The sequence below is a fragment of the Grampus griseus genome (assembly GCF_964374135.1).
Source record: "Grampus griseus genome assembly, chromosome: 2".
NCBI lineage: Eukaryota > Metazoa > Chordata > Mammalia > Artiodactyla > Delphinidae > Grampus > Grampus griseus.
In genome coordinates, this window is record NC_139018.1 from 115,090,096 (window position 1) to 115,104,302 (window position 14,207).

General features: G+C 42.7%; 1 protein-coding gene across 2 annotated transcripts in view; it reads left to right on the forward strand.

Moving 5' to 3' along the window:
* Positions 1-12,936, forward strand: part of BBS4 (Bardet-Biedl syndrome 4) — a 70,549-nt gene extending 57,613 nt beyond the window's left edge. The window contains exons 9-16 of one of the 2 annotated variants that reach the window (XM_082649745.1): positions 485-539; positions 1,517-1,585; positions 2,559-2,711; positions 2,804-2,975; positions 4,650-4,719; positions 5,341-5,482; positions 6,037-6,238; positions 6,786-12,936. In XM_082649745.1, the coding sequence (XP_082505871.1) occupies positions 485-539; positions 1,517-1,585; positions 2,559-2,711; positions 2,804-2,975; positions 4,650-4,719; positions 5,341-5,482; positions 6,037-6,238; positions 6,786-6,895 (973 nt within the window). In that variant the 3' untranslated portion in view covers positions 6,896-12,936. The remainder of the gene's footprint in view (positions 1-484; positions 540-1,516; positions 1,586-2,558; positions 2,712-2,803; positions 2,976-4,649; positions 4,720-5,340; positions 5,483-6,036; positions 6,239-6,785) is intronic. The other variant, XM_082649746.1, reaches the window with a different exon arrangement.
* The last annotated feature ends 1,271 nt before the right edge of the window (positions 12,937-14,207 follow it).

The following is a 14,207-nucleotide window of genomic DNA, read 5'->3' on the forward strand; positions in this document are numbered from 1 at the left end:
GGACTTTGGCCCTAAGTAAAGGTCCTGCGAAAGGAGTCTGGGTTCCAAGTCCCATTCTTTTTTTTTTTTTTCTTTTTTTGCGGTACGCGGGCCTCTCACTGTTGTGGCCTCTCCCGTTGCGGAGCACAGGCTCCGGATGCGCAGGCTCAGCGCCATGGCTCACGGGCCCAGCCGCTCCGCAGCATGTGGGATCTTCCCGGACCAGGACACGAACCCGTGTCCTCTGCATCGGCAGGTGGACTCTCAACCACTGCGCCACCAAGGAAGCCCCCAAGTCCCATTCTTTCTTGCTGAGCAATCCTCCCTGTAGCTAGGGTTGAGGTGACCTACTTTGGAAGGAAATTCCCAAATCCCTTTGAGAGTTCCTATGGGGGGTGGGAGGCACAGTGGTGTCTCAGGTAGTGCACAAGGGTGAGTTACTATGTGTGTATCTTAGTGTCTCTCATACACATCTTGTTTCCCTCTGAGCATCTCTGTGTTGCAGGTTCTCACCAGAAAATACAGAACTTCTCACAACTTTAGGATTACTCTACCTCCAGGTAAGAGAAATTCTTTGCTCATCCATGCATTGACGTTGGAAGTGTTTTTGGGTTTGTGTGTGTTGTGGTTTTCCTGCATTTTTACTTTAACACAACTTACTAAAGGTCATAAGAAGGACATGAACTTTACTCTCTGCATTTGATATTCTTTGTCTGCTTAAGGAATTAATTTTCAGCATTCAAATCAGAAGCAAATAAATCTGTTTGAGCCTAGTGCAATTATAGTTCTTATCCAACCAAGGCAAGAACACATACGAGAAGTAACTGGGGTCAGAGGGGCTGGCATTTTGTGGTGGGAGGAGAAGCTGTGGTACCGCTAGGGCTTTGGGGCAGAGGCCATTCCTGTTGTTCCTTCTTCCCAGCCACGTCCTCTAGAAAAGAGAAAAGGCAAAGCATTCTCTAGAATAAAAAGTCTCCTCTCCCCTCCACATTCCCGAGTGTGGGTGGGATTCTCTTGGCCCCATCGCTGTTCTGTGTCTGCCTGAGGCCCTGGGACCCAGGGATCCCTCAGGGCTTCTCCCTGCCCCACACACCCCATCGAAGCCCCAGGTTCCCCTCTTAGCTGATCCTGCCTCCAGCCCTGCCTTTGTGGTGGCCTTTTCGTTTGTTTCAGTTTTCTTTCAAAGGAGCTTAACCTTGGGCCTTCCCGGGCTCTGGCTTGGGAGGCTGGCCCCAGGGGAGATGCGGCGAACCAGCCCATTTCCTGCCAAGAGGCCTTGGGTGGAACAGCGCTAGTGTGGCAGAGGCTGTTCCTGGCAAACAGCTACTCTGACCTTATCAGGGGACAAATCAACAAAACAGGAGGGAAAACAAACGTGGGGATCTTAATTTCCTCTTTTAAGAATCCGGTATCTGTAGCTCTTTTTCTGTCCGAAGAACCCGGAAAAGTCAGGGTGTGTCCGATGAGGGTGTGCTTGGCCAGTCTCCTTAACTACCGTCCCCCCAGTGTAATTCTCTGGCTTTTGCTTTTTCCCAAGCTTGGCATTTACCAGAAGGCATTTGAACATCTTGGAAATGCACTGACTTACGACCCCACCAACTACAAGGTACTGCAGGCTGTCAAACCCCAGAGCCTTCACACAGATGATCCCACCACTCTTAGAGGTGATCTGGCCCTAGAAAGCGTTCTGTATATCTGAGAAAGTACTTTTTCCTTAGAAAAGTTATAAATAAATGTGGCTCTCATTTGAAAATACTGTAAAGTGTCAGTGCTCTGCTTCTTATCTTCTAAAAGAGCACATTTGTTATATTGGGCCTGTTAACTTATGCAGAAAGCAAAACTGTAGTGCTGGTAAAGGTTTATATGTTACTTAGGAAATTGGCAGAGCCTCTATAACTACTGTCAGAAATAAATCTGCTGAAATGACTTGATTCCTGATGAATCTGAGATTACAAGTCTTGTCCAGATACGACTTCGGGGAGGAGGAGATCATCATGTGGATATGTATCACTGAGGGAGATGCAGCAAAACCGGCTGTTAACAGTACAGACTCAGTCCTATCTTGGAAGTCGTAGTAGCCTGACATAGCACCCCACCTTAACCCTTTTCCTTAGAGACATGAAAAGCTTGATCAGTGAAGCCTAAGGCTGACTCACCCTCTGCCCTGTGGCAGAAGGAGCTGCACCTTAGTGGCCAAAGACAGGTGCACTTGAGTTGTCTAGAGCACTTGGTGTACCAAGTAGGGGCTGTAGGGAACAGGTTAAAGGTGCTTTTTACTTACAGGGCCCTGATACTCTGAAATAGTGACTTCTCTGGCCACCAGTAGGAAAGAAATAAGCTGGGTAAAGTCAGTGACTTTTCTGTATTATGCCGAAGAGAGCCAGCGTGGGGTGCGGGAGTGTTCTTCATGAGCGTCTGTTCCAATAGCTTGGATATAGTATATAGGTCCCTGGAAGAAGCTTTTCAGTCCCACCAGTGCTGATGGGCCTGCTGAGTATCTACACTCAGGAAGGCTACTTCACTGCAGCAGCCTTTTGGGAATGACTGAATTACCAACTTTCCACATCCCATGTTTTCAGGCCATCTTGGCAGCAGGCAGCATGATGCAGACCCATGGGGACTTTGATGTTGCCCTCACCAAATACAGAATTGTAGCTTGTGCTGTTCCAGAAAGTCCTCCACTCTGGAATAACATTGGAATGTGTTTCTTTGGCAAGAAGAAATACGTGGCAGTGAGTGTCTCTTCATTTTCCTGGTTTGTGTTCAGTTGCTGCTTCTGCCAGCTTGCCCCAGCCTCTCACCGAGTGCCTGCTCTCTCCTCCAGGCTATCAGCTGCCTGAAACGAGCCAACTACTTGGCACCCTTCGACTGGAAGATTCTGTATAATCTGGGCCTCGTCCACTTGACTATGCAGCAGTATGCATCAGCCTTCCATTTTCTCAGTGCAGCCATCAACTTCCAGCCAAAGATGGGGGAGCTCTACATGCTCCTGGCTGGTAAGAGACATTTGTGTGAAGAACCCCTTTCGCAGTCTGTACTCAGGGAAAAATGAATTAGAATCATAGGAGGCCAGTGGTTAAATGTCCCATAGAAGCCATTCCCTTGCAGATCCCATAGGAATCTGGATTACTGTCCTGGAGTTTGAAGAAATATGAAAGAAAACGATGACAAAGCACCTTGTTGCTTCTCACTTAGGGGAATTTCACTCAGAGACCAGCAGGTTCAATCAGGTTCGTCTCTAGTTCATCTTTTAACAGTGGTTTTCCCATGACAGTTCATATATTGAATCCAGCCAAGCTCCAGTTATCAGCAGGTGTTAAGATCTTGGGCTTCAGGTAGGGTCCTGCCTCTACTACTTACTAGCTATATATATCTCATAGGATTGATGAAAGGATTACATGATTAGACACAATGAATGTTAACTGCTGGTTTTGTTGTCATTATATAATTAGTCTATTACTGTTGTTGCTCTACAGTATAAAAGTACTGACTAAATATTCTTTCTGGGGGATTCTTCTCCTTATACTAAATATTCTTTCCGGAGGATACTTCTCCGTATACTAAAGTTAAGAAATGTATACCTAAAAGCAGTTTCCATGTTCTCATTGACAGTAGTCTTCAGGTGTCTTTTTGGGTTTTTTTTTGTTTGTTTGTTTTGGTCATTACTGTGAGGTTCTGATTTATAAGAGAAAGGTTGCAAAAACAAATTGAGTGGTGGTTACTTGGGGGCTGTCTGAATACAAAGATAGCCCAGTCATAATGGGATACAGGAATGTAAACAAATAGCTGTACTGTATGGCATAAGCAGCAATTCTAACTTCGCACAGTAGAGATGATCTTCACACTGAGCTGTGAAAAGATAAGCTGGAATTCAGTAGTACAGAATGGCTGAGGAGTCCCTGAGTAAAGGCATGCAGCCATGAAACTGCAAGAGGTACCAGGCCATTAGTGGGCAATAGTGTTGTAGAACGTGGTGGGAGATGAGTCAGGAGAGGTCGTCTGGCGTCAGAGTATGGCGGACCATTGAGTACAGCACAGGGACTGTACACTTGATCCCAGAGGCTCTGTTTTTCCCAGCTGTGTTCGTGGATCTCCTCGTGTGTCTGGTAGAAGTAGATGAACAGCTGGGGAGGTGGAGTGGGCAGGGCTTCCAGAGCAGCTCTGCTGTTGTTTGGGTTATAGGTCAGGCTTTCAGATAGTACTGATTTAAAAAGGGAGAGTGTTCTGTTGCTAAACAAAAGTTTAAAGGTGCAGTTACGGGTGCTGGAGAGCAGTGAGCATGTGAGTATTCCTGAGTAGGCCAGTGACGCGGTCAGATTTGTCTCAGTCAGCGAGATACCTGGCAGCCTGCGCTGTGGCAGGCGGGACAGTGCCCTTGGGGAACAAAACGGAAGGCCTGACACGACTAAACCAGGGCAGTGTCACCAAAGAAGCTGTAAAAAATGGAATTCATGGAACCCGGCCACTGACTAACTGTGGAGAGGGGACTGTTGAACAAGATGATACCTGGAATCCAAGCTGAGTGGCCGTGCAGACGGTGGTGCCAGGAGCTGGGCGGGCACAGCAGGAGTTAGTTAGGTTTGGCGGCTGAATGAACTGCCGTCTTGAAACATAGCCTGTGTTTTCTCCGCTGGGCTCTTCAGCCACTGCACTCACTTTCTTCGTTGCAGTGGCTCTGACCAATCTGGAAGACACAGAGAATGCCAGGAGAGCCTACACAGAAGCAGTCCGCCTGGATAAGTAAGCCGCCCTGTCGGGAACGCCGCTGGGAGAGCTGGGTGTTGCAGAGCCGCGAGGTGGCGCCACGGCCCCGGCGTTGCCGAGCCAGCCCAGCTGCTCGCTCCCCGGGCCTCTGTGCACAGCGGGCCTCTGTGCTGCAGGACGTGGCTCTGAGCACAGAGTCGCTCGGCAGGACCCGACGCTGACTCTTTCTGAGAAAACGTTTCCAGCCCTTAGTAGTCAGGAGGCCAGAGAAAGAGCTGGCAGTGGGCTTGGGCTGTTGATAGCTGTGGGCTCGCTGGAATGTCACATGGGACTCTGGGCTCAGTTTAATTTAAGATAAACTTGACTCTCCTGGGATTTATTCCACTGGCCTCTGTTAGGCAGCAGGGTAGGGACCTGTTTTTCGACTCTTTTGAGGGCTGAGATGTCAGGCTTGGTCCCAGTACCTGCTTTGCTGGTTGGGAAGTTAATTCCCTGATTCTTCTCCAAAGGTCCACACAACACGTGTGTGCCCCACCTTGCTGTGGAGTGGAGCTGTCTGTACTTAGCCAGTTTTATTTTTGTGCGGTGAGAAGGATCTCTAAGTGACCATGTGTTGCAAAGCCCCAGCTCCATAAGAATCGCTGTCTGTTTGCACAGGTGTAACCCTTTGGTAAACCTGAACTATGCTGTGCTGCTGTACAACCAGGGAGAGGAGAGGAGCGCCCTGGCCCAGTACCAGGAGATGGAGAAGAAAGTCAACCTACTCAAGGACAGCAGCTCCCTGGAATTTGACCCGGAGGTAAGCCTTAGCTCCTAGGAGTCATAAGCAAGCTGTCACGAGACTTTTGAGTCAAGCCCAAATAACCCAAATATAAGGTGTTACATAGGCTCATGCCTGTTTTGGCTTAGACATTCCTAGTGGCATGAATTCTTCAATTAAGAACAGCTTGAGAAGAAACTTTCCTGGACGAAAATAGTAAGAGGAAATTCAGGCTTACTGAGTTATATCTATTATTGATAGACATCAGCTCAAATGAGTTGTATTATGTCTCTTTGTAGCTTCCTCCCATTCTCCTCACATAGGAAAGGCAGGAATTTAGTCCAACAATGCACCAAACTTGAATTGTTGGGTTTGAGAGCCTTTAAAGAACTCCCTTGCCATCCACTCAGGGCAATGTGGTCTCTGCTGTTTGAGAATGATTTCTTTGCGGTAATTGTTTCCTCCCTCAAATGCTAGTACAGCAGACACTATATCAGCTAATCCCCACCTGCCTGCTGAAGACCTGGGATGAGGCTTGTCTCTGCCGGTCAGCCCTGTGACTCTTTTTTTTTTCCTTCCCACTTGGGCACAAGATGGTGGAGATGGCCCAGAAGTTGGGAGCTGCTCTCCAGGTCAAGGAGGCACTGGTCTGGACTAAACCAGTTAAAGATCCCAAATCAAAGCAGCGGACCACTTCAACCAGTAAAGCCGCCAGTTTCCAGCAGCCTCTGGGTTCTAATCAAGCTCTAGGACAGGCAATGTCTTCAGCAGCCGCGTATAGGAAGCTCCCCTCAGGTAGGAAGCTACACACAGCTATATGAAGACCTGTGGGTACAAGCCACATGTGCCTGCAAAGAGATTACAGCTTGGAATGAGGCTTGTGCTTTTCAGACTCGGGACACGTCCAACGTAGTGCTGCCTAGAAAGGGGAAAAAGCCCAAGGGTGGCCGAACTGTCACTTGTTTCCTTAAGGCAATTTGTGTAAAAGTTAACAGCTACTGGCAGGCTTAGCTGGATGTCGGTACACTGGGTCTTTACAACATTCAGGTTTAGAAATACATTGCAGCACCTTTCGTTATGTAGTCTCACTTTAATTCTCACTGCCTTATTATAAGTCAGCATGGTGCAGGTAATTAAACATTTCTTTTATAAGGTCACTGAAGGCACACTTGACTGTTGCTTTATTTCTTCAGTTACGGTCTTCCTTCACAGCTGCCCAGATATGCCACAGTCCCACTAGTCTCAGAAAATATGGGTTTTTTTCTTGAAACTTGACAGTGAAAATATTGATTTCTTCTGGAACCATGGAACTGAGAATTCAAGCTGTTTGTTTTGTTACTAGGTGTCGGAGGAACATCCCAGCTCACAAAGCCACCATCTCTTCCTCTGGAGCCAGAGCCCACTGTGGAAGCGCAACCAACTGAAGCATCAGCACAAATAAGAGAAAAATAGGTGTAGGATGAGCCGAGAGTTGGGGTTTCTTGGGCGAGGATGTTCCAGATTAGGAAAGGTCCCGTGACAGGCAGCACGGAGGCCAGCACGTTCCCTGGGCATCATGAGCTGGAACGCAGAACGTGTTACGATGATCACGAGGAGGCTGAGGCCTGCGCAGCCCCTGCTGCCCCGTCAGCCAGAAACGAGCGAGAAGATGGCCCAGACAGGTTCCCGAAGAATTGAGAGCAAGCCTTCGGCTCTATGTATGTAGTTCCAAGAGCCAGCAGGGCATGTGATGCATCTGTGTTGGAAAGGACTTTCTCTTGGCTGGCGGACCCCTTCTTTTGTGGAAGGAAAGTCTGAGACATACCTCCGCGCAGCAGTCCTATCATGACAAAGCCTTGTCTTAGCTGAGCTGATCCTTGGGCTGTGTGGTATATCAGCCACTGAAGCAAACACAAATCTTTGATTAATAATCCAGCTCTGATAGTCTAAAAGAAAAAAAAAATGATGAAACAAGCTCTTTAAATTGAGGCCCAGGCTACTGAGTGAGTATCCCAGCTGCACTTGCCCAAGAGCATCCAGAACAAGTCCCTATATCTTGTTCTTGAGAGGTCAGAGTGTAGAGCCAGAACATGTCAGGATGAAAAGAAGTAAAGGGCTGGTCCGGTGTCAGCACCAAGGATTTAACAAAAAGGAAGCGCTGCTTAACTGAGGAATTTTTATTTGACAATCAATGATACTACTGACCAGATGTTATCAATACATTATATCTATAGATACTTTTTTCAGAATAAGGATTATGTATCATCCCTTCGGGGAAAGTTATTCAGGTATAAAAATGAGGGATCACAAAAAAAAACTTTTTAAAAGAACCTTGTACCTGCCCAGTCTTTGGGGCTTGTGGATTTGCAGTCTCTCATTCACTCTGTTGAGAAAGGAGCTATTCTAATTCCTAGTATGGGAGTTGCTCATGTCATCACAGGAAAATTAAATGACAATTAGAAAAATGAGACCAAGTACACAGTTACAGATACAGACATGGTTTTAGATGGCTCAAATTAGAGGCAAGAAAGCAGAAGTATGAACTAGCAACGGGAAAAGTGTTCTTCTTACTGAATAATATTAGTACAAAACGAAGTAAAATTTTGGAGTGTATGATTACAATGATCATTTTGTTCTTAAGGAAAAATCCCTATTGTCTGATAATAGAGAGTAGCTCACAATGGACCAATCCTCCCACAGACAACAAATATAAACCAGTGGGTAAATGTAAAATACTATCTTGGTTTAATTTTAAAAAAATAGACATAACTGTTCCAAGTAAAAATTATAACATTATAACTAAAGGACTAGGGGGTATATGGAAACATATGGTTGAAAGGTTTTTATATTTCACATGATATGGTACAAAACTAATCCTAAATAGTTTGTGAAAAGTTAAGGCTGTATATTATAATCCCTAGAGTAACCATTAAAAAGATGCAAAGAAGCACAGCTATTGGGTTGGCCAAAAAGTTTTTTTTTTTTCCTGTAAGACAGCTCTAGTAGCCCTTAGCTGGAAGACTGTAAAAGGCACCTGGAACAGTTCTTTACTCAAAAAGATAAAAAGTTTTGGGAAGATGGAATTATGAAGTTGCCTGAAAAATGGCAGAAGGTAGTGGAAGAAAACAGTGACTACGTTGTTCAATAAAGTTCTTGGTGAAAATGAAAAATGCATCTTTTTACTTAAAAACCAAAGGAACTTTTTGGCCATCCCAATAAAAAGGCAGTAGAGAGGGGGGTAAAAAAACAGATGGAACAAGGAGAAAATAAATAGCAAAATGTTAAATGTAAATCCAGTCATGTCAATAACTACATTAAAATGTAATTAGACTTAAAAATGTAAGTGGACTAAACATGTCAGTTGAAAAGCACAGAGGGGCTTACCTGGTGGCATGGTGGTTGAGAGTCCACCTGCCGATGCAGGGGACGGGTTCGTGCCCCGGTCCGGGAGGAGCCCACATGCCGTGGAGCGGCTGGGCCCGTGAGCCATGGCCGCTGAGCCTGCGCGTCCAGAGCCTGTGCTCTGCAACGGGAGAGGCCACAGCAGTGAGAGGCCCGCGTACCGCAAAACAAACAAACAAAAAAACACAGAAAGGATAAAGAAGCCTAGTACTATATTAATGTTAGATAAAGTAGGCTTCAAAACAAGGGGTGTTACCAGAAATAAAGGGGGGCATTTCATAATGATAAACAGTTAATTCACTAGAAAACCATAAATATGTACACAACTAACATTACTTCACAGTACATCAAGTAAAAATTGATAGAATTTAATCCACGATCATAGTTGGATATGTTAGCACTTCTTCTTTCAGCAATTGATAGAATTAGACAAAAAGTGTAAAAGGACATATTGGCCAGCTTGTCAATTTCTGTTGACATTTATAGAACACTACAAGCAGTAACTGTAGAAAATACATTCTTTGCAAGTGCACATAATACATTTAGCAAGACAGACCAAATACTGGGCCATAAAATAAGTCTCAAAAGTCAACAGATTGAAATTTCCAGAATATGTTCTCTATACACAATGAAATTGTATTAGAAATTAATAATGATATCTAGAAAACCTACATATTTGGAAATTAAACACACATACTTGTAATAAGGAAGAAATCAAAAGAGAAATTAGAAAATATTTTGAACTGAATAATGAAAACAAAATTTGTAGGGTTCAGTTAAGAGCTGTGCTTATAAGGAAATTTAGAGCTATAAATGCTTCTATTAGAACAAATGAAAGGTAGAAAATCACTGATAAAGGTTTCTACCTTAAGCTAAAAAAAAGCAAAATAAACCCAAAGTACAGAAAATATTAAAGAAAAATCTAAGAAGCTGAAAGTTCTATGAAAAAACACACACGCACAAAAATGGACAAATCCCTAGCTAAACTGATGAAGGGAAAAAAGAGGAGACAAATTACCAATATCAGGAATGAAAGAGGGGATAGCATTACAGGTCCTGTACAACATGGAAAAGATAAAGGAATGTTATGAAAAATTTTATGATAATAAAACAACTTGGATGTAATATACAAAATCTTTGAAAAATGCAACATACCCAAAATGAAACAAGATGAAATGTAAAGGCTTCATAGGTCCGATCAAAGGAATTGAATCTATAAATCAAATGCTACCCTAAGCAAACTCTTGGCTCAGATGATTTCACCAGTGAATTCTATTAAATCCAGTCTTACAAAAATTTTTAAAAAACAGGATCAAGAACTTCCCATTATGCCATGAAGAAAATGAAAGTCAATCTACAGATTGAGAATATATTCACAAGATACATCTGACAAAGGACTTATATCCAGAAAATATAAAAAACTCCTACAACTCAATAATATAAAAACTAATAACCCAAACAACAACATACACAAACCAAATGAAAGAAAAAATGGGCAAAAAATTTGGACAACTCACAAAGATACATGAAAGGCCAGTAAGCATGTGACAACGTGCTCATTGTCCATCATCAAGGAAACGCAAAATAAAACCACAATGAAATACCCCTGTGTACACATCAAAATGGCTAAAATTAAACAATGACAACTCTAAATACTGGCAAGAACAAGAAGCAACCAGAACTGTCATGCATCATTGGTAGGAGTGTAAAATGGGCCATCCGCTTTGGAGAAAGGTCTGTCACTTATCTCATGATACACATTCTTCCCAGCAATTCTACTCCCATGTATTACCCAAGAGGAAGGAAAATGCCCACACAGACTTGTTGATAACATTATTCATAAAAGCCCCAAACGGAAACACCATATTCACAGTGGAATACTATTTAGCCACAAAAGGCAACAAACTACATGCAACAACATAATCTCAAAAACATTGTGCTGAACGAAAAGGGTTTTTACAGCTACAGTAATTAAAACAGTATGGTACTGGCACAAAAACATAAATATAGATCAATGGACCAGGGTAGAAGGCCCAGAAATAAACCCATGCACTTATGATCAATTAATCTACCACAAAGGAGGCAAGAATATACAATGGAGAAAAGAAAGTCTCTTCGCTAAGTGGTGCTGGGAAAACTGGACAGCTACATGTGAAAGAGTGAAATTAGAACATTCTCTAACACAACAAAAATAAACTCAAAATGGATTAAAGACCTAAATGTAAGACTGGATACTATAAAACTCCTAGAGGAAAACATAAGCAGAGCACTCTTTGACATAAATTGCAGCAATATCTTTTTGGATCTGTCTCCTAGAGTAATGGAAATAAAAACAAAAATAAACAAATGGGACCTAATTAAACTTAAAAGCTTCCTCACAGCAAAGGAAACCATAAACAAAACGAAAAGACAAAACTACAGAATGGGAGAAAGTATTTGCAAACGATGCAACTGAAAAGGGGTTAATTTCCAAAATACACAAACATCTCATAACAGCTCAATATCAAAAAAACCTCCCAAACAACCCAATCAAAAAATGGGCAGAAGATCAAAAGACATTTTTCCAAACAAGACATACAGATGGCCAAAAGGCATGTGAAAAGATGCTCAACATCGCTAATTAGAGAAATTCAAATCAAAACTACAATGAGGTATCACCTCACAACAGTCAGAATGGCCAACATCAAAAAGTCTACAAATAACAAATGCTGGAGAGGGTGTGGAGAAAAGGGAACCCTCTTGCACTACTGGCAGGAAAGTAAATTGATACAGCCACTATGGAGAACAGTATGGAGGTTCCTTAAAAAACTAAAAGTAGAGCTACCATATGATCCTGCAATCCCACTGCTGGGCATATATCCAGAGAAAACCATAATTCGAAAAGGTACATGCACCTCAGTGTTCATTCATTGCAGCATGATTTACAATAGCCAAGATATGGAAGCAACCTAAATGTCCATCGACAGGTGAATGGATAATGAAGATGTGGTACATATGCACAATGGAATATTACTCAGCCATTAAAAAGAATGAAATAATGCCATTTGCAGCAACATGGATGGACCTAGAGATTACCATACTAAGTGAAGCAAGCCAGACAAAGACAAATATATGATACCACTTATATGGGGAATCTAAAAAACTGATACAAATAAACTTATTTACAAAACAGAAAGACTCACAGACATAGAAAACAAACTTATGGTTACCAAAGGGGAAGGGGGGAGATAAATTAGGAGTTTGGGATTAAAATATACACACTACTAAATATAAAATAGATAATCAACAAGGACCTACTGTATAGCACAGGGAACTCTACTCAGTATTCTGTAATAACCTATAATGGAAGAGAATGTATCACTCTGCTGTATACCTGAAACAAACACAACATTGTAAATCAACTGTATTTCAACAAAAATTTTAAAAAAAATCAGTGAGGAGACATAAAAAAATAAAACTGAAGAAAAGAGCTTTATACAAAAGGACTAAATACTGTATGATTCCATTTCTATGAAGTTCCAGAACAGGCAAAACTAATTTATGGTGAAAAAGATTATAGTGGGTGCTTCAGGGGGCTGGGGTTGAGGGTGAGGCTGAGTATAACTTGGAAGTAGCCTGAGGGACCTATCTGAGACGATGGAAGCATTCTGTATCTGGATAGGCACTTGGGTTAGATAGGTATATACTTTTCTCAAAACTTACCAAATGGACTTAAAATTTGTAGTTTCACTGTTTGAAAATCTTTACCTAAAGAAAGAGCAAAAAATAAAATGTTAAATTATCATTGTGGTAGCTTTTCAATGATTTTCAGTAGTCCTAAAGACACCCAGAAAATTGCCTGTTCAGTTTAGTAACTGACAGTTATTAAACTTTTATATACATGCCACATACTGTGCTAATACTTTGCTCCGCATTCCTCTTTAATTAAGAGCCCTACGAAGGTAAGGACCCTTATTAGCCCAGTTTTACAGATGAGGAAAAATGAGGCTCAGGAAAGGTACCTTGTCCAATGTCATACAGTACTCACCACCTCAAACTCTGCACAGAATTTGAATTTCTTCTGCTGATGAATAATTACCTCTGCCCCACTCAAACTTGACAGAGTAAGAGAATAAAATGCAAACTAAATCTGCGCAATAAATATTACTGATTTTTGGCTGAATTCTTATCTCCTGACTGTTTTGTGTGCTGCAGCTTTTCCCTGGGTGTTAAATCAATTTCAAGGGAATGCAAGAGTGTTAGAACATTTTTAGGAAGGATCATTTTTCACCAGGCACCCTTTCCAGTATAGAGGATTTTCAAGCTTTTCTTCTTCATATAAAATCATACATGGAGATCTCTGTAAAATACAGTTCAAAGCAAAGGGGCCTGAAGCGCCACCTCTTGTTTCTCCTGCCTTTCCAACTCACTTCTGCCTCCACCTGTCTGTCCTGGGTGATACAGCCCAGTTAATCTTACTTCCAAAGCTTAGCCTACTTCTCAACAAGGGGGGACGTTCACAGAGGGATGCATGTATATTCATATCTACACACACACATTCAGGAATACAGAAAGTTTTACAAAACAATACTTAATTATCCCCATAATGTATGATGCATTTGGATACTTTCTATAAACACCAAGTTGATTTAGTAATGATTAATCGTTCAGAACCCACCTTTTGAAAAACACTGCTGTGAGGTACATGCTGCCCACGTCTCCTGAACGCCTTCCTCGACATCACCAGTGAAAACTGGAGAAATGTTGAGAATATGCTAAGGACAGGGGCTGCCTGTAAGAAAAAGGTCACATGGAGAACACTGCTGCTTAGGTTTAGAACGTAAGTGATGAGTTATTCTAACTCTTCTTGGGAGAATAGAAATCTCTTCTCACTTAAGCTTTTCTAAAAATAGACTAGGAAGTGGTTTAATTATTTTTAATTGAGCTTCAAGGCAGACTGATGAGGTAGCAGCCAGAGATTTTCTTAATAAGCTATTTGCTTTGAATTTCAAGCTGCATAATTCCCTAGGCTTGTCTTTGAAGGAGTAATCAAGCCTTTCCTTCTCATGCAAGGCAGGGGGGAAGGTCATAAATGGAGAACTTGAGCTAGCTTTGAGATTCCAGAAGCTGCTGCTGTGAGCCCAGCGTGAATGATTACCTGTGACCTAAGCTGGCCTGCCACCAGCTGACACGTGTCTATACTGCTCTTTGAACGTACTGAGAAGGCTCACCACACTCTTTCCAACTGCTGGGTCATACTGGCTCGAGTACTTGATACTAGTATCTTCTGTCACTTTATTTTTTTAATTTTCTTGGCTGCACCGCACAGCATGTGGGACCTTAGTTCCCAGACCAGGGATCAAACCTGTGCCCCTGCATTGGAAGCATGGAGTCTTAACCACTG